Genomic DNA, 26,484 nt, shown 5'->3' on the forward strand with positions numbered 1-26,484 from the left:
TCAAATAATTACTGTTTTATATTGGGACAGTACATTTCAGATTTCAACCAAAAGACAAAAATGCAGTTTAACTCAAAGGCACAACAATTGAAACACAGAAAATAATGGCATCTCTTGGATGCCTTATTTCTAAATTAAACAAAGAAGTACACAAATTTTGTTCCCTTCCCTCCCCCAGTGCAAGCCCACAAGCTTTTTCCAAAGTCTTGAGCTTTTGATGCTGTCCCGCATTGTGGACTTGTGAGGCGCTTGGATGTAGCAATGAAACAAAATGCTTGAGAGGTCTAGTGAATGGCATTCAAAAGGGACCTCAAAGTGCAGACATATTTTTTTCAAATATGTTACAGGCTGAACTGGCTCTTTGAACACTATCACTCTGCTTAAATCCAGGAAGCAGGCTTTAAAAATGCAAAAGGCATACAAGTTGTATTTCAGTGCAAATCTTTAGCTGGTTATTGGAAAAGATTCCAAAAATTAAAAAAAAAAAAAAATCCTTTGTGTCACCTGCCCCTCCCCCCACCCAAAGCCAAAATGAAGAAAAGACAGAACAAAACAAAAACACAAGAATTACAGATGACTTTGGAATCATTTAGGAATCCACTACTTCCAATCAGAATGTTTAGAAAAATACATTAAAGAATCATTTTTTAAAAAACACAAAAGTAATCTTGCTTTCTGAGACTGCTCTTCGGGTATAGAATGAGCTTCCGTGTGGAGTGCGTTTGAACTTTGACCTTAGCTGTGTGCGAGGTGCAGGCGCTGGGGGAGCTTCAGGCTGTGGTGTGCGAGTGACCGCAGGGGAGCGTGGGGTGGCTGCCTGCTGCCGAGTCAGCCGTTGAGCCCTTAGGTCGCAGTGCGTCCATGGATTTTAGGAATGTTCTCATCACTTTGTGACACACTCTGCTTCAGCATCACAGATTTTACAAATGGTTCAAATTCAATGAAAAAGATTCGCCAGAGGCTGAAAACATCAAGACTTCAAAAATATGAATGCAAAAATATTCAGGGGAATGAACTAATTTTGTAGATACCTACATACAAAGTTTCTAGAACATCTATAAAAGCACAAAGTCATAAGAATTTGTTTTCCATTACATTAGTTTATATAAAATGAATAAATAGTATTTATAGATTTAATGTGTCTTATGTACATACACATGTGCTCTGTTTTAGCTTAAATAAAAATGCTACAAAGTCGGAGACCACTTAAGGGAGAAATCATAACCAAAAAGAAAAACCAGCCTTTTAAACTATCAACCCAAAAGCCTCCATAAAGAAGTTTCTGGGTGTGTCCAAAAATAATCAATAAGGAGAGGAGTTCTGGTAACGGTGTACCATCCTCTCCTGTTCACCTGCAACAGAGAGTAGAAATGTGGACTTTTTCTTTCACTGATAATGGCTACTAGCTCTGCTAGTGCCACAGCTCAGTTATTGCTGAAAGTTCAATAGGAAAATAGATTATAATTGGACCAAATGTCACTATTTGGGGGGGGGGGAAAGGATAATCACTGTGTTAAGTGGGAAATGGAGATCTCATTTATCTCTGAGGTAGGAAAAAAAAATGTTCCAGAGACAAGTAGCATTAACAAAGTTGGAGGGGAGAATGTGCCTCGAGATAGCAGAACACAGCGAGGTCCCAAGAACATCGCACAAAAATAGATTGTACCGTTTTGTTTGTGAGAACAAACAATTTGGAACTTTGATGAGCTGTGCAACCCCAGAGACACACTATCAAGGTGTCCATTTTAAAGTGAGAAATACTGCTCCCATCCACACGCGGCGCGTCGGGGGAATGAGCATGCGCGGTGTGAAGGGCGTGTTTTCTAGAGGTATTCCTGACTTCCTCACTGGTGGTGAGGTCCATGGTTAAGTGCTCTTAAATGCTGCTTTCAAAGCTTACTTTGGAGTTCTGAGATCAGGATCTCAATTTCAAAAGTTTGTTTCCTTCAGTTTCCTAAGTACAAGACACACTTGGACATTCCTCCTAGGCAAGTAACATAGTAAGCCAGAAAACTGGAAGAAAGGTCTGGGAGAGGACACGAGGAGAGCAAAGAGGGGGATTGCTGAGATGTGGACATTGCTTATTCGGTCTAAGAATTCTTGGATGCTTCAAATTGATTGGAATGTATAGTCTCTCAGAGACAAATTTTTATGTCGAGAAAAAGAGAAGCTAGTGGATGCAATCAGAAACCCACAATCCTAAGCACTTCCTTGAAAACAGTTACAAAGCTGATTTTGGTCAAGGTGGGACACTGAAGTTTACGTGCAAGGGAGTTGTGGGCAGGTCCAATACGTTACCTAATCAGAACCAACAGGGAGAACCTTCAAGGAGACAGCCGCAGTGCCCACTCTCTTAGAGACCAAGACACGCCTTGTGACTGTCCTGCAGCTTTATTCTCTTGATGCTGGTGCTGGAATAGCCCTCATCACTGCCGAGGCTCTGCATGCTGCCCCGCTCGTCAGAGTCGCTCACACTGCTGCTGCTCCAGTCCAGATCACCTGTGAGATAGTCCGTGCTCTCCACGTCAACGTCGATTTCTTCTGCAGGGAGGACAAGAGAGAAGGACATTGATGAAAGCGCTCTGCAGAAAACTCAGGCGTGGTGGCTCATGCTTGTAATCCCAGCACTTTGGGAGGCAAAGGCGGGTGGATCACTTGAGGTTAGGAGTTTGAGACCAGCTGGGCCAACACAGTGAAACCCTGTTTCTACTAATACAAAAATTTGGCTGGGTGTGGTGGCTCACGCCTGTAATCCCAGCACTTTGGGAGGCCAAGGTGGGTAAATTACTTGAGGTCAGGAGTTTGAGACCAGCCTGGCCAATATGGTGAAACCTCATCTCTACAAAAATACAAAAATTTGCCAGGCATTGTGGTGCGTGTCTGTAATCCCAGCTGCTTGGGAGGCTGAGGCAGGGGAATCGCTTGAACCCGGGAGGCGGAGGTTGCAGTGAGCCAAGATCACACCACTGCACTCCAGCCTGGGTGACAGAGCAAGATTCCGTCTCAAAACAAAACAAAACAAACTAGGCTGAAAACTGACACCAATCAAACTCTTCTGGGGTTGTCACCTAAGTGTTAGCAGGGAGAAGGAACCTGTCACTGGAGGTCACACTGTTCGACTTCTCTACATCATACCCAGTGTCTTAGTTCTTCTTACACTCTGCCTCCTGTCCGCAGTACTGAACCCCTGCTCTGGGGTTGGGGAGCACAAGGGAGACAGGGAGGAGAGTGAGAGGGGCTCACCCCTGTCGGAGTCGGAGCGCTCCGAGGAGACGGTGGAGCCGATGCTGTCCATCCGGATCCTCTCAATGCCCAGCTTCTCCAGCTGCCTCTTCAGGTGTCGCTGCTCTCGCTGAAGCTGGTCGATTTGGTGAACGGCTTTTCTGTCACAATCTTCAAGTTTCTGCAAGTCAAAGGGGTAGTTGTTGGGCCCCACAGGGAGATCTCTAAATGGGCAATGGCCCCCGCATCTTCCCTTCTAGCAGTGGAATGCGCCACACTTCCTCAGACGCCTTTTGGTGCCACTCATCAAGCTTCTCCCTGAGACAGGAAGTCGACTGGCCAGTGACTCCTGGCTTCGTCTGACTCTTCAGCATCGCCAGTGCTGGGGGTACTTGTCCTGTCACAGGGATTCTGGGGGTGAGCTCTCACATACTGGCACCCTGGTAGCCCTCAGTTTTAGTATCAAAAAGACTGCAGGCAGCAGTCCCCAACCTGATCTCCCTTGTTTGCAGCAATCCCCTGAACACCTGATCTCCGGACTAGAAAACTGCACTTGATGGGAGCTTAAGAAACACGCTTCCATTTAAAACTATGTTTATTCAAGTACATGTCCCAATTACATAAGCACTTTTTTGTGTCATGCCAAATCTCAATTAACTTCTGTTTGTTAGCAGGAAATAATAGTCCCTTTTGATGTCCTGATTCTAATTTGTCCAACAGAAGAGTTTAGAAAACACATTTCCATAGAATACTCATTTTTATAAATCTGCCCCCAGCTTCTCATATTCTTCAGATAATTAAGATTGTTTAATTGTAGCTGTTTTGCTTTAAATAGAGGTTTTCTCCCAGAATTGTCATGAATGCAGGCTTCTAACCATAATTAAAGTAACATTTGTCCAACTATAATATGATTATACAAACATGCTAAACAGGGATTTTGGCTGTGGCTTTCAAGACTTTGAATCCAATCCCCCTTACCCTTTGTTATTCAGGTAGCAAAGAGAGTGTCAACTCTGTGCCCGACACCCTAGGAGGTGCTGGGGCTGTGAGGTGAGCACAAAGACCCAGTCCCCTCCCTCGTGGGGTGTATAGTCTAAGGATTGAGACAACCCAATGGTCACACAAACCACTGTCAAATGTCAGTTATGACAGGGCTAAGAGATACCCAGTGATGGGACCACCTGTCACAGGAAGGAGGTCACTGAGTTGGGAAAGTCAGCGAAGGATTCTCAGAGCTAGAGAGACTTGCACTGTGATCTGAAGAATAAGTAGAAGTCCTCTAGGTGAAGAAGAGAGAGGAAAGTGTACCAAGCAGAGGGAAGAGCATTAACAAAGGCCCTAAAGTAAGACAATATGACAGTGCCAGGGACTGGACGAAGGGCTGGAGAAAGGGGAATTGGGGACAAGATGGTGCTGCAGAGGCAAGTGAGGACCAGGCAAGGCAGAATCTGGGGCAGGCCAGGTGACAGAGCTTGTCCTGAGCCACAGAAGAATTTTAAACAAGGTCACATGTTGATTTGCGCCTTGGAAGGACTGTTCTCAGGAAGCATGGAAAGCAGACGGGAGGGACCCAGAGGGATATAGGGAGACCTCTGAGGATTTTATTGCAGTAGACAGTGGGGATGAAGATGGAAGTAGACCGGTTGCAAAATATTTAGGCCTTGGAGATGGCCTAGATATATGGTTAAGGAGCAGGAGCTATCACGGACTCCTGAATTTCTGGCTTGTACAACTGGATGGAGAGTTGGATGGACCATTTAACCTCTGGTGCATGGGAGTGAGAAACACTCAGTTGGGTTTTGAATATGTTGCATTTGAGGTACCTGTGATTCATCCAATAGCTAGACTGGAGGAGTTCAGGGGAGAGGACTGTCCTGGAGATGTAACAACAGACAAACCCTCACTGAACAGGTAAAGATAAAGCAGCATCCCAACAATACACTTACCTTTATGTGCAATTTGGCTTTTGTTAATAAACTCAACGTAGTGTGTCGACTTGATTCAGGTCCAAGTGGCACCAGCCCCTTCAACTTCTCCAGGCACAAGCGAAGATGAGCCCGTCTATGAAAACAAGACCACAGTAGCATTTGAGAGTTTCACAGTGGGCCAGAAGCACCCCAGGCAGAATGAGTTCTCAAAGAGTGTGAAGTTGCCCAGGCCTTGCGATGGCAAATGCTACCAATGACCTTTTGCTGAATAAACATATTTTGAACCAGACAACTCTGGTGAAAACCAATGAGAAGCAAAATCCAAGGTTTTCGAAGCTAAGTCTATTGATAATACAAGTGCTGGGGTAGGGAATAATATCTGCTATTATATGGTCATTCACATGTGTAAATACTATATACAGTAATGGTCCCTGACTCATGATGGTTCAACTTACAATTTTTTAAATTTATAATGAGTTTATTGAAGTATTAAATGCATATTAGACTTGGGATGTTTTTTATTTATGATGGGCTTCTTGAGACATAACCCCATCATAAGTCAAGGAGCATATATATCTGTGGAGTTATTTGTTGAAGCTTTATTTGTAATAGCAAAGATTGAAACAACCCAAATGACCACCCAGGAGGGAACTGGTTAAATAAATTATGCTACATCCACACCGTGGAGTACTATGTAGCTATCAAAAAGAATGAGAATGTGCTTTATGTCCTATTAGGAAAGATTTTCCAGATATATTGTTAAGTGGAGAAAAGCAAGATTCCAAACTGTGAGTATACCATGCTATCTTAAAGATGGAGGAAAACAAGAATCTATATTCATGTTTTCTTGTATGTAGACAAACTCTGGAATGACACATAAGAAACTGGCTGGGCAGGGAGAAGGCAAGGAACAGTCAGACAGAGATAAGGAAGGAAGTGATGGGGGTTTTTACTGAGTCATTTTTTATACTTTTTGTTCTTGGAGTATGTCAGACTGATGCAATGGCACGGAGTGGGAGAGGGAGAAGGGCTGGATGAAGCAGCAGCCACGGCAACTGACTGAAGAGAGAGCACGAGAGTTGCTCCAATTTAGAAATTTACATTTCCTTGAAATGGTTTGTGCTTTATTCTAGAACCTGGAAGATTCTATGAATGTAAGAAGCAGCTGAGATTTGGGGGTTTTGCTTAAGCTTACCACCTCCTTAAAGCCTTCCCAAGCCATCCTAGCTCACAGTGATTCCTCTATTTTCTAAGCACCACTTAATTGTTTATACTATTCACTGGGAAGTTCACTGTACTGCCTGAATTGTTTCATATTTCTTACTTAACCATTCATTGCAGTCTCCTTAGAAAGTCAGGATTGCAGCTTAATCATTGCTGGGCTGCCACCGTGCCTCAAACACACACATGCTTAATAAGTGTTTGCTGAATGGATTATGTCATCTATTCAACTAGACTTTAAGCTTCTAGAGGACAGAGTCCATCTCTACTGCATCTTTGCACCTTCAGCAGTGCTCAGAGTCTTCAGGTTTTAGATAACATTCATTGCCCACACACAACCTACTTGGAGCAGAGCTCCCTGGAGTCTAGGAGGCTCCCCTCCAGCTGAATTGGGAAACAATGCAATGCCTTATAGGTTTGCCCTTTTTCCTCTTAAGAATTGTACTGTAATAGCAAAAGTTGAAAATGTAGACCAAAGAAAGGAAATGGCTTCAGAAAGCTATAGGACAGGTGAATATGCATGATATTAATGTAAGAAGTCAATTCACACTCTCCAGGGAGACTGCAGGATGTTCCCCTAAGGCAGGGCTAGTAAGCGAGGCATTAGACTTCCTTCCTTCTGAGCCTCCTGCCTCTTCTAGGTCATGAGGAAGTTGTCCTAAACTCTCCAAGGGTGCTCTAAGGCTTGGCAAGCTTGGGGAGTACAGCATTCATTTCTGAGCTAGGAAGAGGTAATGGGACAAGGGCTTTACTATTTTGTAAGTCTTTCACTTCTTCTGAAAAACCTGTCCATGTGGCAGAGTCAGAGCAAAGACTCATGTTACAGGTTTGCTCCTCCCACTACTGCATGTGGTGGGGACCAGGGAAGGGCAGAAAACTTGTATGTAAAATATACTTGTTCATCTTGGATAATATTCTTCAAAAAGAGCCATGAAAATAGATCATGTTATTAGAAACACTATGAGAAAGTATAATTTATACATTTATAAATTTGTCTATTTCTTGCCATAAAACTTATAGACTAATTTTCTTTTTCTTTTCTTTTTTTTTTTTTTTTGAGACAGAGTTCTTGCTCTTGTCGCCCAGGCTGGAGTACAGTGCCGTGATCTCAGCTCATGGCAACCTCTGCCTCCCAGGCTCAACAGATTCTCCTTCCTCAGCCTCCTGAGTATCTGGGATTACAGGCGCCCGCCACCACGTCCGGCTAATTTTTGTATTTTTAGCAGAGATGGGGTTTCACCATGTTGGCCAGGCTGGTCTCGAACTCCTGACCTCAAGCGATCTGCCTGCCTCAGCCTCCCAAAGTGCTGGGATTACAGGTATGAGCTAATTTTCCAATTAGAAGAAAAAGTTCAAAAATTAAAATTATATTTAGATATTTTTCAGCCAGCTTATTATTTGCAAAGACTGCATGATTCAGAACAGTGTCATTTTAGTACTTTTATGATGTTGGTTTATATGCAGATATGAGTGTGTGAATTTTTTTAGGAAGTTTGTCCACTGATAAAAATATAATAAAGTCATCTTTTGATGCATTGTCATTTCTAGCCTTATAGGAGTCTTGCCCAGAAAGTGCAATTTTCACTACCCAAATGTGGGTTTCCAAAGAACACTCCTAGTCGTGAAACTAGAAATAAGCCATTTGACTAATTCCAGCTGAGACTAATACTTGTTCATTCAGTGTTTTCTGGCCTAGTTCTACAAAAATAGGACCAGAATTCTTTCTGGATTTTTGCAGAGACCCAAAGCCAACTCTGTCTTTGGCAGTGTCTGCCTTGGCCTTCTCCGGCGCCTCACTGCTGCAGCCTGATGGCTGCCCCCTACCCACATGCCACTGCCTGCAGACATCCCCACACTGGTGCCCGGGCCAACCACAGGAGAGCGATGAAATATATTAAGTAGACTCAGTTCTATCATATAGTAGTGAAATCCAATCCCTGAACCAGATAAAAAAGCAAACAGACCCCTCTGTTATGTACAGCTCCTACCAAAGCTCTGCAACCGTGACACACACACACATACACAGACACACATACAGACACACAAACTCCTGGGATCTAGAATCCCTCTGCCAGCCCTGAGTACCCACGGAGCTCCCAGATCCAAAACAAGCAGAACAAACACCCGTCTCAGCTCTCTTTTCTCAGTTCTGACTACTCCTGTGCCCTGCTGTCCCATTTTAAACCAGGTCAAACTCCCATTTGGGGAACTAGCAGGGGTTTTGCCATATATCCTCAACAGGAAGCCACCCGACACCTCAGTGTGACCCAGGAAGTTGACTCTCCTCCCATCACATCTTCTTCAGTCTTCCCTCTGTTGCCAAGAGCTACCTCCCAGCTTCCTGGCACCCGGCTGCCTCTTCCTTTAGCACTGATCCACACTGCTTTGTACCTAGGCCATGGACTTTAACAAACTTCACCTTCTGACTCTTCAGAAATATAACTTTAATTATTCTGAATAAGCTGATATACCTTTGGTCTACAGTGGCATAAAGAAACCAATCTTTGAACTATAATAAGTCATGCTCTGAATCAAGTATGGCCCATAACTAGTAATAACAAATTTAGATACAACTATAGATTCTCTTCAGTAAGTTTTAAGTATCCCAAATTTTGTTGATTTTTAATTTTTTTAAAAAATTCTGACTCAGTCACTATGCAACCAAATATTAATGCAGTGATTAAGAGTAAATGTCTGGAGAAATGTGGTACATATACATAATGGAGTACTATTCAGCCATAAAAAGAATGGGATCCTGTCATTTGCAACAACATGGATGGAACTGGAGGTCATTAGGTTAAGTGAAATAAGCCAGGCACAGAAAGACAAACGTTGCATATTCTCACTTATTTTTTGGATGTAAAAATCAAAACAATTGAACTCACAGACATAGAGAGTAGGAGGGTTACCAGAGGCTGGGAAAAGTAGCGGGGGTGGGCAGGAGGTGGGGATGGTTAATGGGTTAAAAAAAAAAATAGCTTGAAAGAATGGATAACACCTAGTATTTGATAGCACAACAGGGTAACTATAGTCAAAATAATTGTATATTTTTAAATAACTGGAAGAGTAGAACTGGACAGTTTGCAACACAAAGGATAAATGCTTGAGGGGATGAACACCACATTTTACTTGATGTGATTATTATGCATTGCATGCCTGTATCAAACACCTCATGTACCCCATAAATATACACACCTACTACATACCCACAAAAATTAAAAACGAAGTTAATATTTAAAAAAGAGTAAATGTTTGAGATCCGGGCTCTGCCACTTACTTCCTGTGTGACCCTGGGCAAATTACTTAACTCTGTGTAGCCTCAGTTTCCTCATCAGTAGAATGAGGGTGACAAGCGCCTCCCTGGGAGGGCTGTCATGGGTATTGACTGAGACAACGTATGGAAGCCCTTGGGTCAGGGTCTGACAGGGAGTACTCTGTATATGGTAGCAGTTATTCTTTCAATCCTAGCTTCCTCTGTAGAAGGAGAATTGCTGTGAGCAAACACAGATAATAAGAGCACTATGATATTCCTTTTACAATCAATAGGGAACTCAAAAATGTCTCACTAGGCAGACAGGCTATCTGGCAAAATCCACTTTTCTGAATACTTCCTTGAAGAAAATGGACATCTTTTGTCATTAAAATAATTAATGGAAAATCTAATCCATTTTCTATGGAAACACAGAAAGTGCTTATGCTAAAAGTACTATTTCTTTACATTTACAAAATTAGCAAGGGTTTTATAAGGCCAATGAATGCAAAATAAAAGATTCCTTTATTTCCTGTTCACATCATTGAGAGTCAGGGGTAGAAAGGATTCCAAGGTTGGGAGGGAGGCAGCTGCCTCACTTCTGCTTGCTGCAGGAGCAAGTGTCCTGAAGAGTCTGGGCCTCCCTCCTTGATCTCGACTGCAATGGCCAAAGGAGAATAAAAATAGAGGCAAATATGTATTGACTTGGGAAGTCCAAGCACAGAGATCTTCACATATCTCATGTGCAATAGCAAGAAGAAAGTATAACATGTTGAGGAGCAAATTTAAAACAGGTTGGGAAGGATCTATGGGAAGAAAACTATAAAACTTTGTTGAAAGACACAAGAAAATTGAGTAAATGAAAAAAATAGCAGATTCCTGGATATGAATCCTCCAAACAAAAAATGTCAATGTTCCTCAAGTTTGTTTACAAATTTAACACAATTCCAAGAAAAAAACTCCCAACAGTGTTCTTTTTAACGCTGGGACTACACTTCATCTAGAAGAATAGATGTGTGTGACACTGCCAAAATTTTTGAATAAGAAGAATAATGAGGAGGAATGTGCTGTACCAGATATTAAATTGTATTATAAAGCTTCAATAATTAAAAACAGTGTAGTACTAATACAGGAATAGGCAGACAAATCAAATGAATAGGATAGAAATCCCCAGAAACAGACCTAAGAATAGATAGGAATTTAGCACATAAAGGAGATAACACCATAAATCCTTAGGGAAAGAATGGATTATTCAGAAAATGGCAAGAGAGCGAGGAGGTTAACATCAAAATAAATTCCAAACAGATTAAAGATTTAAATATAAAATATATTCAGATACCACGTATTTCTGCTGTTAGTTTTCCTTAACTCTTGCCAGCCATGAATTACGGAAAGTAAATATCCAAGTAAAGGAAGTTATTAATGAAGAAGGTGCCAAGCTGTTTGAGGCACCAGCTCCTACCAGAGCTTTGGCACTGATAGAAGGCACCTGGGCTAACTCAGACAATTCTGACTGTAGCTCTTCTTATTTCTGCCTCCAGACCATGCTTCCTTGATTCTATCTATGGATCTCTCTCAGGCTAGTAGATCTGCAAATTGGGGAATAGATTCAACAGAGTAGGATTATTAGGTAGATGGTGCTATCTGTAGATAGTGCCTCCTGCATTAAATATACTATCCTTAAAGTTCTTCCTGACTTGGATGTAATCAAGACCAGAAGTGGTACCAAATGAAGGGTGTGTGGGTATGTGTGTGTGTTTGAAGGAAGCACTGTTATCTGTGATTAGTTCTCTTTATTGAAAGTGTAACAGGCTGGGCCGGGCGCAGTGGCTCACGCCTGTAATCCCAGCACTTTCGGAGGCCGAGGAGGGTGGATCACTTGAGGCCAGGAGTTTGAGACCAGCCTAGGCAACATGGTGAAACCCATCTCTACTAACAATACAAAAATTAGCCAGGTGCGGTGGCACACATCTGTAATCCCAGCTACTCAGGAGGTTGAGGCACAAGAATCGCTTGAACCTGGGAGGCAGAGGTTGCAGTGAGCCAAGATTGTGCCACTGTACTCCAGCCTGGGTGACAGAGCAAGACTCCATCTCAAAAAAAGAGAGAGAACTATTATGTTATGTTCTGCTGCTTTCTTAGGTCCCAGGCTATATTTTCTTTCTTTTTTTTTCTGCATTGTCAACCAGGCTGGAGTGTAGTGGTGCCATCACAGTTTACTGTAGCATCAACTTCGCAGACTCAATCAATCCTCCCACCTCAGCCTCCTGAGTAGGTGGGACTACAGGTTTTTTTTTTTTTTTTTTGGTACAGATGGGTCTCACTATGTTGCCCAGGCTGGTCTTGAATTCCTGGGCTCAACTGATCCTCCCACCTCGGCCTCCTAAAGTGCTGGGATTACAGTTGTGAGCCAGTGCCCCCAGCAAGTCTTGGGATACAATATTGAGTAAGATCAAGTCCCTACCTTTGAGGTAATTAAAATTTAGTTGGAGTGCTCAAACATGTAGATCAATTATTGCAGAATGATTTGTAGGAGCTATATTCAAACCCTGATAGATATCAGCTCTCACCTAAAGTTATAGAATGGGCTCTCCTTTGCTCTTACCAAACATGTTCTTTCTTTTCCCTCACCCTCAAACATCCCATCTGACTGAACTTCTTTCCAGGTTTTCATAGCCTATCATAACCTTCTTTTCCTTTCCAAATAGATCACCCTCAACAGGTAGCCTGTTTAACTCTGAGGTTTCACCATTTTATCACCTATCTTGGTGTGGGCCAGACTTACCCAATTAAATAGCATCTTAAATCCTATAAGATAATTGGAGTTTGAACAAAAATAATTTTAGATATGGGTATGTATGAGCTGTATAATAAGGAAAAGAAGGTATTTAGTATAGAGTAAGAAGGAACAAGTTTTATTAATGGGACTTGTAAAATTAATCCCTTAAAATGTCAAGGGTCACAAGAGATTCTGCATTGAGAACAAAGCCCTACTGGGTTAAACAGAAAAAAAAAAAAAAAATCCAGGTGAAGACGACAAGTCACACTTCGAAGAGGGAAAAAATACTTTCCTCCTTTTTCTAAAATGATCCCTTTATAAACAATTGCCAAGTGCATCATTATTACCAACTTAATTGGAACCCTAAAAGGTTTTGAAGATTTCTCACAATTGTGCTGATAAATCTTTGTAGAAAATACAAAGATAGTAATATACTCAGTGAATAATACATAAATAGCAGTTAACAGTGGCTACATTTTGGAGAGATAAGGTCACTTCATTATTAAAGTATGAAATACATAAGTACACCACATTAATATTTCCTTTTCAGAGCCTAATTTTCAAATACAACATATATATTATAATCATACCTGTTGGCTCTATCCCACTATTTGACTATTAATGCCTATGACAAAAAGTAAGGGAATAGCCCCAGGGTCCCAGGTAGGAGACTGGAAATTGGTCAAATGACCAGCATGTGTCTCTCCTCCAAGTCTTGCCAAAGGCAGGTGTCATCTACTCAAGGGTTATAGCACAAGGAAGATGACTCTTGTGGTACAAATGTGAGTTCTTCTCCAGACCATCAATATAGATTGGATTTATACACTGATCGCTGTGTCTCTCCTTCGTAATAACCTTACCCCATGTTGCAACAAACATGGACTTGTTACAACATCCCAGAGTGAAATCTGAATGTGGTCAAGAAAGTTCAGAAACAATAAGAGTGATGCAATGCATACCACAACTCAGGCCCAGTGCAAAAGTCAGGCCCCAGCCCTTCCCATATAAGGGACTTGGTCATTTGAAAAATCAAAACCCAAAAGGAACAACTACAGGGACCTGTAATCAATTAGAATATTCTTCCAGAAGAGACCTGACTGAATTGATTTCTCATGCCAGACCAGATGCCACTGAAATACTGTTTGACCAAATGGAAATAACAGCTTAGATTGGGCTGCAGAGTCTTCCCCATGGAGCACACATGGAAATCTTCTGTCACAGGGTCAGAAGACTCTGGCAGAGGTAGTAGCTCTAGACCAGGCACCTAATTCTAGCAAGAGCTGCATATGTACCACTCCAGAAAAATGGATGTCTACTATTAAAGGAGATGCCAGAGCCATCTTTTGAAAAAAGAGTCTATTCTACCACCTGGCTCCTGACCTATTGGCTGTAGCTTACATGTGTTCGCTCAGTCTCCATTTGCTGAGGGATTCATTGAAAGGCTTTGTTTTAAATTGGAGGAATTCTCAGTTAAGAGAAAGAAATAGCAGAATTATCATCAATAAAGGGTATGTAACAACAAAAGATTCAAATATGTTTATATTCCAACAATAACCAATTAGTTAACTAAGATGGGAAACCAATAGCAATCTAAAAATATATAAATCCAGGAATACCTTTTACAGGACATGTATAAGACCTGTGTGGAAAACTTCGCTACAAAACTTTGCTTAGAGACAGAAGAGAAATCTGAATAAATTAAGGCACATACCAAATCCTGGATGAAAAGATCTAATATATAAGCATGAACTTTTAAAGGTTAATTTATATTGGAATTATGCAATGTCAATTTTTAAACTCCCCAAAGAATTTAGGGGTTGGGGAATTCACAGATTAAAATTTTTTTCAGGAAAAATAAACTGGTGAAAATAGATAAGGGCATGGAAAAAAAAAGGAGAATGAAAGGGTATATATTGGCACAGGAAGAAGAGATGGATCAATGGACTGGAAGAATAAGTCTAGAAAGAGACTTAGCCATAAACAAAAATTAAGTATACACCAAAGGTAGCAACTCGAATCAGTGAGGGAAGACTGATTCTGTATAGCTAAATGATAAACTGGACAGTTATGTGATAGAAAAAGTGTCAATATCTTTCATATATGTCCTTTATATTATGGAAACTTTTTAAAATAAAGAAAAAGATAAATTCTTTAGTAGAAAATTGGGCAAAGGCTATTTAATAGACAATTCACACAAAGAGACACACAGAGTCAAAGACATAAAAATTGTTCAACTATGCTAGTAGTATGAGAAATGCAAATTAAAACAAGTTGCCTGTGTGTTTTTTTATTTTTTACTTATCAAACTCATAAAGGTTTTAAGTTATAACATCAACTTGTGAAGTACAGTGAAAATACTGCCTGTAACCTGCCTGGTGGACAATCCAGCAATCCTAAAAACGTGTTCACCACCAATTCCATAGCTATACATTTATCCTAAGGAAATAATTATGATGTTGGACAGAGATTTTTCTACAGGTGGTTTAAGAAAGCATTGTTTAGGTTCTGGGAAGAATCTAAACCAGGGGACTGATTATATGAGGTTTAACGTATTCATATAATATAATACTGGGCATTAAGTAATGTTGAAAAAGGAGATTTAATGACATTGGAAAATGTTTATAACTGGAAAAGATGCTACAAATTATTACTATATGATCCCATGTTGGTTAAAAAAAAGTACACACAAAAGTCTAGATGGATATAGAACAAATGTTAGCAGGTGTTACCTCTGAGAGGCCTATTACAGGTGATTTTTATATTCTTTGTGCTTTTCTGAATTTTCTAACTTTCTACACAAAACTATATTTTCAGTTCTTTTCCAAAACAATTGGAAAGATATATTTTCAAGTTCCATTGGTTTTCTCTGAGTGCTAGAACTATGGACGATTTAAATTTTTAGTATTATTTTCTATATTTCTCAAAATTTTCTGCAAGATTAGTTTAAAAAAAGAAAAGAAAAACCACACACACACACACACACACACACACATACCCCACCCTCCCAAGGGTGTTTTCTTAGGAGATCAGACCCAGAAAATTAGCTAAAATGCAGAGAAACACAGGCCATGTGCTGACTGACAAACCCCCTGTAGAGTGATATTAATCTGAGCTCCTCTACAGCAGTGCGTAGTCTTTACTGGATTCTGTAGTCCCAGCACCTACTACACGGCATCTTAGGTGCTCAACACCTATTCTGTTGAGTAGAAAATACTACCACCACCACCATTCTAGAAGTCTTTTCTTTTATTGTCCCACCAATGCGAAGATACTTCAAAGTGTTGGTGTTGGGTATAATATCCTTACAGTGGAGCCCTGATAACATAGAGTAACACTAATTATTTAGAATCTCTAAAGTGCCATAGAAAAGGTTTCCATTCAAGAAAACTAACCCAAGTATAATCAACTCTGCAATATCAAGAAAAGGGAAAATCCCATTGTTAGAAGTTCTTTTCCTAAGTTGCCTTTTCTTCTTCTTCCTTTTTTTTTTGAGAGCCATGGCAATCTTTTTACACTTGATTTTAGCCAAAAGGCCAAGAAGCAATGAAAGCCATGATAATCTTTTTATGCAATGTTATCAGGTAAAAAATGGCTAAAGTATATTTGCATTTACCCGAGTGGTATTCTTTTATAGAACTCAGCTACTAAAACCAGGGAGAGTACAAAAACAGCTGTTCAGCTGACCTCCAAACCCTGAAGTTCTTAAGCATCCATGCTAATAAGAGAGTGGAGCCCAGCAACTTTAACCTCCCCTGAACTGCAGCAACCAATGCTTGCTTAAATTAAGTAAACTGAGTCCTGATTTTCCTTCTGTTCTGTTCACATGCTCTAGACTAGAAAGATTATCAAGACCTTAAAAGACCAAATTCCAAAAAAGAAAAGAAGGAAACTAGATAACTAACCCTTCAACAAGCAAAAGTTGATTGGTCATATACAAGCAAGCTCAATTACAGGCAGCTTGCCTAGTGGTGACTTCACGTTCAGTTTTCCAGAATTTTTACCTCTAGCTTCTTGTGCACATCCCAATCTTAGCACTTAGTATATTAACTGAAACTGTCTCTGCATCTTTCCCATTGGACAAACTGCACATTTTTCTGGGATGGGGACCTTGCTGATTTAATACCCTACTATGAACGCATTTAATACCCAGTAACATGCACAAGTTCTGGGGCCACCATAGACAGAAAATAAACATCCCTGAGGTGCTATAAGAAATAATACAACTGACATTCTGTGGCATTCCTGCAGAGGCAAAAGTCACAAAGTTTTAGTAAGTCTTTATGTGAAGCGATCAAATTTTAATAATAATAAAAATAAATACCAAACTAAAGTATTAGAGGGGCGAAGAACTAGAAGACTTTTCAGCAGAAATAGTCCCGGTTTACCCACATCACTGCAAAGGCAGGAAGAAGGGAGAGAATCTGAAGAGAAAATCTAAAGATGAGAAAGAGAAGCCACAACTGACTACCTTTCCCCTTTAAGAAGAGATACTTTTGAGTTTCTAGTTCATGATATGTAAATAGCTAAAGCATAAAGGAAGCTCCAACTTAAAACATGGTCAGTCACAATCATAGAACAATTAAAAGGGAAGACGATGGGATGAGCAGAAGCATATGTGCAGTGAGGCACACTCAGCATCACACACACACACACACACACACACACACACACACACACACGAAATTCCATAGTGGAGTAAAGCTAACCGCCCTCTTCCCGGATTCTACCTGCCTGGGAAGGGTTTAGTCTGCCCTTTCACTGATTAAACATAAGATCCTGACTTTCAGAGTCAGGCTCCTTTTTCAAAGAGGGTTGGCAGGAAATAACCACATGTCTTTATAGAGCCATCATTACACATCCTTTTCTTGTTCATGCAGGGCACTGAGAAAGCACTCAATTTGGATGGGTAGCCCGCATTTCAAATTGATGGGAGCTCAGAGACCAGAATGAGGCTAGTTCAATGGTTCTCCGCCATGGCTGCACATGAGAATCACCTGGGGAGCTTTTGAAACATACGAGTGCAGAGCCTCAACCCAAACCAATTAAATCAGAATTGCTAAGGGTAAGGTCTGGGCATTATTTTGTTTGTTTGTTTGTTGGCTTTTAAAAGCTCCACAAAAAGTTGTCATTAATTTTTTTCAGTATGGTAAAAGCAAGTGGTTTTTTTGTTGTTGTTGTTTTGGGTGTTTTGTGTGTGTTTTTTTTTTGGTGTTTACTAGAGATACAAGAAAATTTGCTTTAAAATACTTCATGGGAATAGGTGGTTTTGCTTACAGAAGACTGGCAAAATGTTGATAATTACTGAAGCTGGGTAATGGATACATAGGAGTTGATTACGTTAGTCACTCTACTTTTTTTTTTTTTTTTTGAGACGGAGTCTCACTCTGTTGCCCAAGCCGGAGTGCAGTGGCGGGATCTCGGCTCACCGCAACCTCCGCCTCTAGGGTTCAAGCGATTCTCCTGCCTCAGCCTCCCAAGTAGCTGGGATTACAGGCACGTGCCACCACACCTGGCTAATTTTTGTATTATTAGTTGAAACAGGGTTTTGCCATGTTGGCCTTCAGGTGATCCACCCACTTTGGCCTCCCAAAGTGCTGGGATTACAGGTATGAGCCACTGTACCTGGCCAGATTTGAAATTTTCTATAATAAAAAGTTATTTTATAGAATCAGCAGAAATAAACCTTTGTTCTCTACCCTCACCAGAAAAATATACAAGTGTATGTGTATAATGTATTTAATATAAAAATATGTTTAAAAATACACAGAAAGCTTTGCAAGTGATTCTAATGTGCAACCAGAGTTGAAAACCACTCGGCTGCCTCACTGAAGGAGGGGCAACTTGATTTGGAAAATAAAGATTTAAGTAAGCAGCAAGAGGCAATCCAGGTGAGAGAGATTCCACTCAGGCTGCGGCAAGATGGAGCCCAGTGAGGGTGGCAGTCCTCCTCTAGTTAGGCACCATCTCCAATTTCTGCCATGCATACATTTGCCTGAATTTTGAGACTCTTCATTCACAAGTAAACTGCAAATACACATACATACACATGTTAATACACATGTGTTAATATATACATACATGTATATTATGTGTATATATATCTGTGTATATGTATTTTAGATAACACTGCCAATTATATTCAGTAGCATGTAATTTTTTAAAAACACTATTTGTGGAAATGTTGCCTCTGACTAAAATGCTTTGGTCTGTGGAATAGTCATTCAAAGGCCTTCTTCAGGAGTGGGCTGGTGGGGGTGAGGGTTAGGGGTGTGGTCTTTTAACTGGCAAGCTCTACATCTACCTAAGTAATTTATGAGCAATGCTGCTTAGAGGGCGCTGGGTGAATTCTGAAATCAGGTGCTACTAGTGGGAAGAGTCAAAAAGAGCAACCAAGTTTGAACTGCATGAACAGAGAATGCAACAAAGCTCCCCGCATTCCACCTCCCAAATCCCCAACTCACCTATTCTTCTCCATTTCATTGTGAGTTGATCTGAAAGAGGGAACAATAAGAGAAGAATAAGATATTTTTGTCTTAAAGAACTACTTCAACACCAACACAATTCTTTTAACTTCTTTCTCTCCGAAGTTGATAGGAGAGATGTAGAAAGGCAGAAAAATTCACTGGGCTCTACTAAAAAAATTAGTCCATTTGAAGAGTTAGATAAATGTAAATCCTAAAATAGAGTTCAAGGTAAAGCGACAAACCAAGAAGCATGCCTTCTCTAGTGGAAAAATAATCCATTTTAAGACAAGAAATAAAAGGGGTCTATTTATACAAAAACAGCTGCACGATGCAATGTGAATTTGCGTTACATAATACGACAAAGCTTTCTGTAGGCTAAGGGTAGAACAGGGGAGGTAGCACCCCTACCCCACCCCTGCAGTTTTCCCTAGGGGTAGCATACACCAAAATTTTGTGTAAAGTTGCTTGACTATATTGTTTTAAATAGTAAAATAACCCCCTTCCCCAAACTTCTGACTCCCTGAAGTAACTATCGTGTACAAGATGCTACTGTTAAATAGCAACCAAATGATTTTAGGAAGGGGTTTCCAAAGTTCAGCTCAATATAAAGATGATAGGTTGCTTAAAGCAGAAGTTAGTGAAATGTGAAGTCCAGCTTTGCCACTGATATACTGTGGAATGAATAAAATTCTTTACCATCCTGTTACTGGTTAACCTGTCTATAAAATGAGAATAAAAATAATTACGAATTATTTACTGAACAAGTATGGACCAATGAGGTAACAGCTGTAAAACTGATTAGAGAGCCTTGGATGAAAGGTGTGATGGATATGAAACCATATGATTAGTGTATTTATGGCTGACCTTAAAGACAAGGTCTGGCCTAAGACTTTATGGACAAGTTACCATAAAGTCATAAGAAGTCAATGTGGCCCCTTTAGTGTCCTCCTCACACAACCCCTTCCTAACCAGTTATAAATTTGGAAGAAGCTACCAGTATTATAAAGGAGCTGAATCTTGCTTGACCTTTCTATGAAAATTCTCTAGAATTTAACCAGCTCAGGAGTTTACTCCCTGGTTCAGCTCATGAATTCTGTGGGGCCATAATCAGCACCTTACTGGGCTTAGGAAATAAATTCTCACAGCAATCATGGAGGAATACCACCTCAAGAGTGCTCAGCCACTCATTTACATCAGGGGCACCAACACCAAGTTCACTCATCAGAGAATGGGGGTAAGGACAGTGAATGTGGGGGGATGGCAGCGGAAGTGAGGAGGTTGTCTTGAAATGAGAAATTTCCAACCTAGCATTAAACTTCTCTTTCACAGGGATCTTGGGAATCAATTTTTATTCACGAAGAAAAAATAAATGAGAAAATGACAGTATTTTAAGTTTAGAATATTTGTTTTCTAGGTAAACAATATATGGACCTCATGTATTCAAACCAATCCAAAATTGGTTAACTTAAAAGTTTCAGGCTAGGCGCAGTGGCTCACATCTGTAAGCCCAGCACTTTGGGAGGCCGAGGCAGGCGGATCATGAGGTCAGGAAATTGAGACCATCCTGGCCAACATGGTGAAACCCTGTCTCTATTAAAATACAAAAATTAGCCGGGCGTGGTGGCGCGTGCCTGTAATCCCAGCTACTCCCTTGAACGAGGGAGTCGGAGGTTGCAGTGAGCTGAGATCGTGCCACTGCACTCCTGCCTAGCGACAGAGGGAGACTCCATCTCAAAAACAAAACAAAACAAAACAAAACAAAACAAAACAAAACAAAACTTTAAAATTGTCAGGCATGGTGGCTCAGACCTGTAATCTCAGCACTTTGGGAGGCTGAGGCAGGAGAATTGCTTGAGCTCAGGAGTTGGAGACCAGTGTGGGCAACACAGCAAGAGCCCATCTCAATTAAAAAGAAATAAAAGCTTTACACTGATTCACTTGGTTATCCCTCAGCATTCTCCAGTCACATTGTTCTGAAGGTTTATTGCCTTCAATGGCCAACAGGATACTATAGTTAACAAGAATCTGGCATATACTGCAAACCTTTGGCTCTAAAGCACGTGGCATTTTAACTTTAACCGGGACTAGTAAGTTCAAAGCCTGACAGATTTTTTTAAATGGATGAAAGTAGATGGGCATAGTGGGATCCCAGCCCTTTGGGAGGCTGAGGTGGGTGGATCACTTGAGGTCAGGAGTTCGAGACCAGCCTGGCTAACCTGGCGAAACCCCATCTTTACTAAAAATACAAAAATTAGCCAGGCATGGTCACGTACGCCTGTAATCCCAGCTACTCGGGAGGCTAGGCAGGAGAATCACTTGAACCCAGGAGGTAGAGGTTGTAGTAAGCCGAGATGGTGCCACTGCATTCTAGCTTAGGCAACAGAGCGAGACTGTCTAAAAATAAATAAATAAATAAAATAAAATGGATGAAAGTATATGCCAACAGTTGGTTGAGATTACCCTCTTTAACTGTAGACAAGGACCACCCCTTGTAGGTGGAGGAGAGGAAAGTGAATAGGTTGAGAAGAGAGTAGAAAATAACAGCACACAGGAAATTCTTCCCAAAATATTTCTGGATTCTTTGAAAATATATAAACTAATAAATAGAGTTATATACTTATGCAAAATTCTGAATCCCCAAAATAAACTTTTAAACAAACTCCATAGGAAGCACAACTTCTTCCAAAATTTGAACAAAATTTTTAAAACTACAGATTTTATTTGATTACTTGAGTGTTAAACACATGGTGCTTTTTAAAGGGGGACTTATACCTAATGGCTAGAGCATTACTGAAGTGCATCTAGTTTACTGAAACTGAGTTATTAATAAAAAGCAGCCCTTTCAAAAATGATCAGTTCTGAAACTGCCAGCCACCTCCATTGATGGGTAAACATTTACGTTTTTAATTAAAGCACTGTAAGAACACACTGATACCTTGTGTCAAAACTATTTTCCATGTGATTATGGAAAACAATGGATAACTCTGGAATCACTGATAAAGGTCAAATTTCACCATTTAAAAATACACTCTAATAAAAAAAAAACTAAGCCAAATTACGGCGTATCTGAGATAACCAGGAAAAATTCTTGGGTTCAAAAACACTCCTCCTGTCAGGTCACTCTAGCCACTGTCTTATAAAACAACTGGGTGGCAAGTCCTGAACTTCCTCTTTCACATGAGTGCCAAAGCTTGCTTTACTCATTGAACAGAACACACTTTTAAAAAGTTCTAGATTTCAATTCTAAATAATTAGTAATTGACTTCAAAAATCAGTAGGAAAGAAACTTCCATCTTCCCATATTCCAGCAGTTCTATGGATAATTTCAAAAACAATTGATATTCACAATTTCATTTTCATTTTTGTTGTTTTAATAAGCAACTAGAGAAACGTGAATAAGATCTGCATTTTCAGTTCCCAAGAAGTTTCCTATGTGGCAAAATCTTATCTTTTATTGTCCAAGGAAAAGTACTTCCCTAGACTCTACAAGCAAAAAGCACAGCATTTCAACCTGTATGAACAAGAATAAACTGTTATCCAAGGGTTATGTAAACCAGCAGTAATCTCTCCCTATCCTTTACCTCAGTTCAAAATTCTGACCATACATGGCTGAGGATATAAAGCCGATTCAAACCATGGGGTCAAGCTGCTTTCTCCGTTATGATTGCTTGTTCCTCAGAAAAGGAGCTATTCCAAATGAGTCATGAAGGAAATGATCACACTGAAAGAAAACTGCCTGCTCTTGCCTCACACGTTTGGCTGGTGCTACCTCTAGGTTTAATCATGGTCTCTCAGAAATCCTTACACCATTGAATATATTACACTAACTCACTATCAGTCAGTTGTATGGACAACTGTGATAATCCCGTCTCTAACCATGGAAAGCAAACCAACCCATTAACAGAAGGATTTGTAGCCTTTTTTTTTTTTTTTTTTTTTTTTTTGGCATAGTACTGATTATTAAAGAGAAGATACTAGAAAGAATCCATTTCTTGGCTTAAGATTCTTAACTACTATTATTTTTCTTTCCTAATCACCTTTTGGGACCAAGCCACTTCAACATCTCATTTTCTTATCCCCACTAGTGAACATCCCCTACAACCTTCCTGTGAAACTAAGGAAAAAAATAAAGTGTTAAGGTATTAAGCCTCAATAAGTAACTTGGACAATTCCTCTCAAATCATTAGTGGACAATAATAAAAGCAAAAATGGATGATGCTTTTCCAGAAAAATTAACTGAAAGGCCTCAAAATTCTTCTAAACAAAATTTAAAAAATATTGTAACAAAATGCAACACAGCTTAATTGTTTTTATACCATTGCATATTACAAGTCAGTATTAACATCTTTCTTAAAGTGCCTTCATACCCATGCACAAAACTACTGACTACCACCTTCAGGTAATGCTAAGGTGGGAGGACAAGCAAAACCTACCAGGTAATTACCAGGTTGATCCTTCAAGTGCCATTTTTATTCAAGGGCATGGCACAAGTAATGCTGCTCACATCCTGTGGTTCCACTAACGATACTAAAGAGGTAAACCAAGTACAGAAGACGCAGCAAGAACAAGTGATTTTTAGGTTTAAGTGGGAAATTCCTGGTCTGTATTAAGCCACAGAGGATATCCAAATAGATACTTGCAAGGAGTTATTCATGAGGGTGAGGGAGGGATAAGGATTCTAAACTAGTGACGAAAAGGTCAATGCTTTTAATTTACTGGCAGGAAAGGTATAGTTGAAGGGATCTAATAGAACAAATTTCCTAGCCAACTATATTTTAAGGGCAAAGAAGGGGGGAAACGGGCAGCAACATTGATGGACTATTTGCATGTACCAGAAACTATGCATAGGACTTTAATATGTGATTTAACTGACCATGAACCAAATCTCCAGTGAGATTCACAGCTTTTAAGAACTACGGTATAAGATAATCGATAAGGCTAACATGGAAAAGTTGTAGCATATTAATATTTTGGTATTATATATTCCTCTATCACTAAAGAGGTAGGTTTTAACCTCAATCATTCCTCTTTGCCATTACAAATAGAGATGACAAATTAGAGTATCAAACAAACCACTGTATTTAATTTACATGTCAAGTATGAGATCCTATCACTTATGCCAAGTCAGGTACTTTAATGTGTTTATAAAATCATTACTATGAAAAGTAAAAGAAATGGATAATGTCCAGCATTTTGACTTATAGAAAACTTGCCCTGAATCTGCAACTTCTGAAGGGAAAATACTGTCACCGTTGCTAATCTCACTTGAAGCTTCCACAGATTTTTTTTGTTCCAAAAGGGAAGAAAAGTGAAATTAAATTTTGAATAAAGTTCATAAAGAAATGTAAAACATTTCTATTTTTCTTTTCAGTTCCCTCAACCCAAACAGAAACAGCTTCCTGCAATGACTTAAGTCCATGTGTACATTACTGAATCATGACGGCCACAATGTAATTTTATAGGGTTATAATCACAACAGGCAACTTACATTCAGCAGTTTGTGTCACCTACAATATAATCTAAAAGACAGAAAGAAGTATTTACCAAATTACCTGCTACTGCTGTTATTCTTTTTGGATTTGTTCCTCCGTTTTAAGGCATCTCTGTCCTTGTTATTGTATGGTAACATGGAGGCATAACCATGTTCAGCTTCTAGAAAACAGGAGGATCCAGTTAATGAATGGGCCCAGAATATTTAATACTCTCTCCTCTCTATAGTATTTCCTTTTTCCTTTATTTATCTTTAAAAGAATATTGTGGAAATAATTAAATGGAGTAAGGTGGAATTCTGAGAACAATGATTTTTAAAAAAATTGTGTGAATATCGTCAGTTCGGAGCAGGTGTAAGGAGGATTCCAGCTGCTCATTGTTGAGAAAGACACAGTAGTGGCTAGGCTCACGCAGCCTGGGTTTCCCATTGGCTACATCCAGCAGGTTGGTGCGGGTTAAGTGGAACCAGCTCAGGCGAAGGTGCGGGGCAAGTACCGTGAGCCGGGGACCGGGAGGCGCTGCTCCTCTGCCCAGGAGACTGGGGCGCCGGGCCCACCCGGGGGCCGGCCGGGACCAGCCCGGGTGAGGTAAACCAGGGAGGCTATCGGAGGGGGCCCCGGCCACCCACTCGTGAAGGGCTGGGGAAGGGGCGGCGTTCGGGACCCCGGCGGGCGGCAGCCCCTTCTCCACCCCATTCATTGCTTTGGGGCAGCGGCGGCTTCCCTTCGGACCGCGCGTGGGGAGAGCCGGAGGGGTTGGGAGCGCTCGCGGTCTCCCCGCCTCCAACCACCCCCGGAGCGGCTGGGCGCCCGGACCTGAGGCCGGCCCCACAGGACCCCCGGCCTCGTTTCGAGTGGACCCCTCCCCGTCCCCGTGCACCTCTCTCCCGCCGCTCCAGATAGTCGGCCGCCTCCAGCAGCATCTGGATGTTCATCCGAACCGCCGCCGCCATTCTGCACCGGGGGCCGGAGCCACGGGACCAACCCCCACTGCCCACGGGCTCGCTGCCGCCGCCGGACCGCTGTGGAGCCCGCTGTGGAGCCCGCTGTGGACCCCGCGTAGCAGGGCTGAGGGAGCCTCTCTGGCAACCACGCTCGACAAGAGAGGGAGGGGGCCAGTGAGCTGGGCACCGCCGACACAGTGACAGAACCCGGAGCAGAGCAGCAGCCGCCACCGCCGCGGAGTGTTTATCCCCGACTCACCATCTCCCCGCCCCCAGCCCCTTCTCTTGACAGGCCAGCTTCGGCCGCGTTCCTCATTGGGCCCCCCAAAGAATGCCCCGCCCCTACACTTGTGCGATTGGGAGAGGGCTTCAGGGCTCCACCCCGCAAAGTCCGCTCCTCTCGCTGGTTGGTCACACTTGACAAGGCCCGGGCTCCACCCCCTCTTTCCAACTGGTGACAGGATTCGCAACTCCGCCTCGTGCTCCTTCCTTGTTTCCCATTGGTTCTATACCAACAACCCGGGCCCCCTTTTGCTTTGTTAGTATTGGCCAAGAGCTGCAGAAGGCAAGCACCTCGCCGGTCTCCCATTGGTGAAGCCTTCGGAAACCTCCCAGCTACGATGATGTCACCTTTCTCCAGGCCAGGCGAGCCCTAAGTGGCTGATGGTCAGCAGCCTGGCTGCTCCTCACCGGGTCTGGCATTGGCTGGGAGGGCCGGTCCGGCGCTGGGCGGCGCTGATTCACCAGCCGCTGCGGAGCTGTGCTCCACCCGGCCTTGCCTCGGACCTGTTGCCAAGACCTGTCCCCGGGGAAAACTTCCGGGGACCTGCCAGGCGTCCATCGAATGGAAGGCTGGCACCTCGTGTCGCCTGGGCGCTCTGCCCCGCTTGGGTTCGGGGCCGGAGCCCTCGGTCTGGTGGCCGCGGCCCTGGAGGTTCTGGGCTTCGCGGAACTCGGGCTGGCGAGGGCCCAGCCTCGAATCCTCCCGAAGAGCGGTGCAGGCTAGTGGCCGGTGAGCCGGGAGCTAGGGCAGGCGCCACGTGGCTGCTGCGGGGCTTGAGAAGAAAAGCCGGCCGTTGCTAAATGCTCGACGCCCGGCGTTTTTTCTGCCCTCAAGAAAGAGCTGGAATCGGGCTGCAGTATACAGCATTGAGCTCATGCGCCTTTTCCGCACCCCCCTCCACCCC

At 41.8% G+C, this 26,484-nt stretch overlaps 1 protein-coding gene across 4 annotated transcripts; it reads right to left on the reverse strand.

The window, feature by feature from the left end:
- Positions 1 to 25,750, reverse strand: MXD1 (MAX dimerization protein 1). 4 transcript variants are annotated; one of them, XR_678156.5, is made up of 7 exons: positions 25,234 to 25,584; positions 24,417 to 24,516; positions 18,862 to 18,891; positions 5,169 to 5,283; positions 3,244 to 3,403; positions 2,299 to 2,541; positions 1 to 976 (listed from the first exon to the last, which is right to left on the reverse strand). XR_678156.5 is itself a non-coding variant. In XM_525776.8 (6 exons), exons 1-6 carry the CDS (start codon positions 25,304 to 25,306, stop codon positions 2,354 to 2,356), a joined length of 666 nt encoding a protein of 221 aa, XP_525776.2. In that variant the 5' UTR covers positions 25,307 to 25,750; the 3' UTR covers positions 1 to 2,353. The 4 variants fall into 4 exon arrangements, 2 of the variants coding, with proteins under 2 accessions (XP_525776.2, XP_003309130.1); XR_678157.5 differs by having other exon boundaries at positions 876 to 961; XM_525776.8 differs by having other exon boundaries at positions 1 to 2,541; positions 25,234 to 25,750.
- Positions 25,751 to 26,484: the final 734 nt, after the last annotated feature.

The sequence above is a fragment of the Pan troglodytes genome, chromosome 12, assembly GCF_028858775.2.
Source record: "Pan troglodytes isolate AG18354 chromosome 12, NHGRI_mPanTro3-v2.0_pri, whole genome shotgun sequence".
Taxonomy (NCBI): Eukaryota; Metazoa; Chordata; class Mammalia; order Primates; family Hominidae; genus Pan; species Pan troglodytes.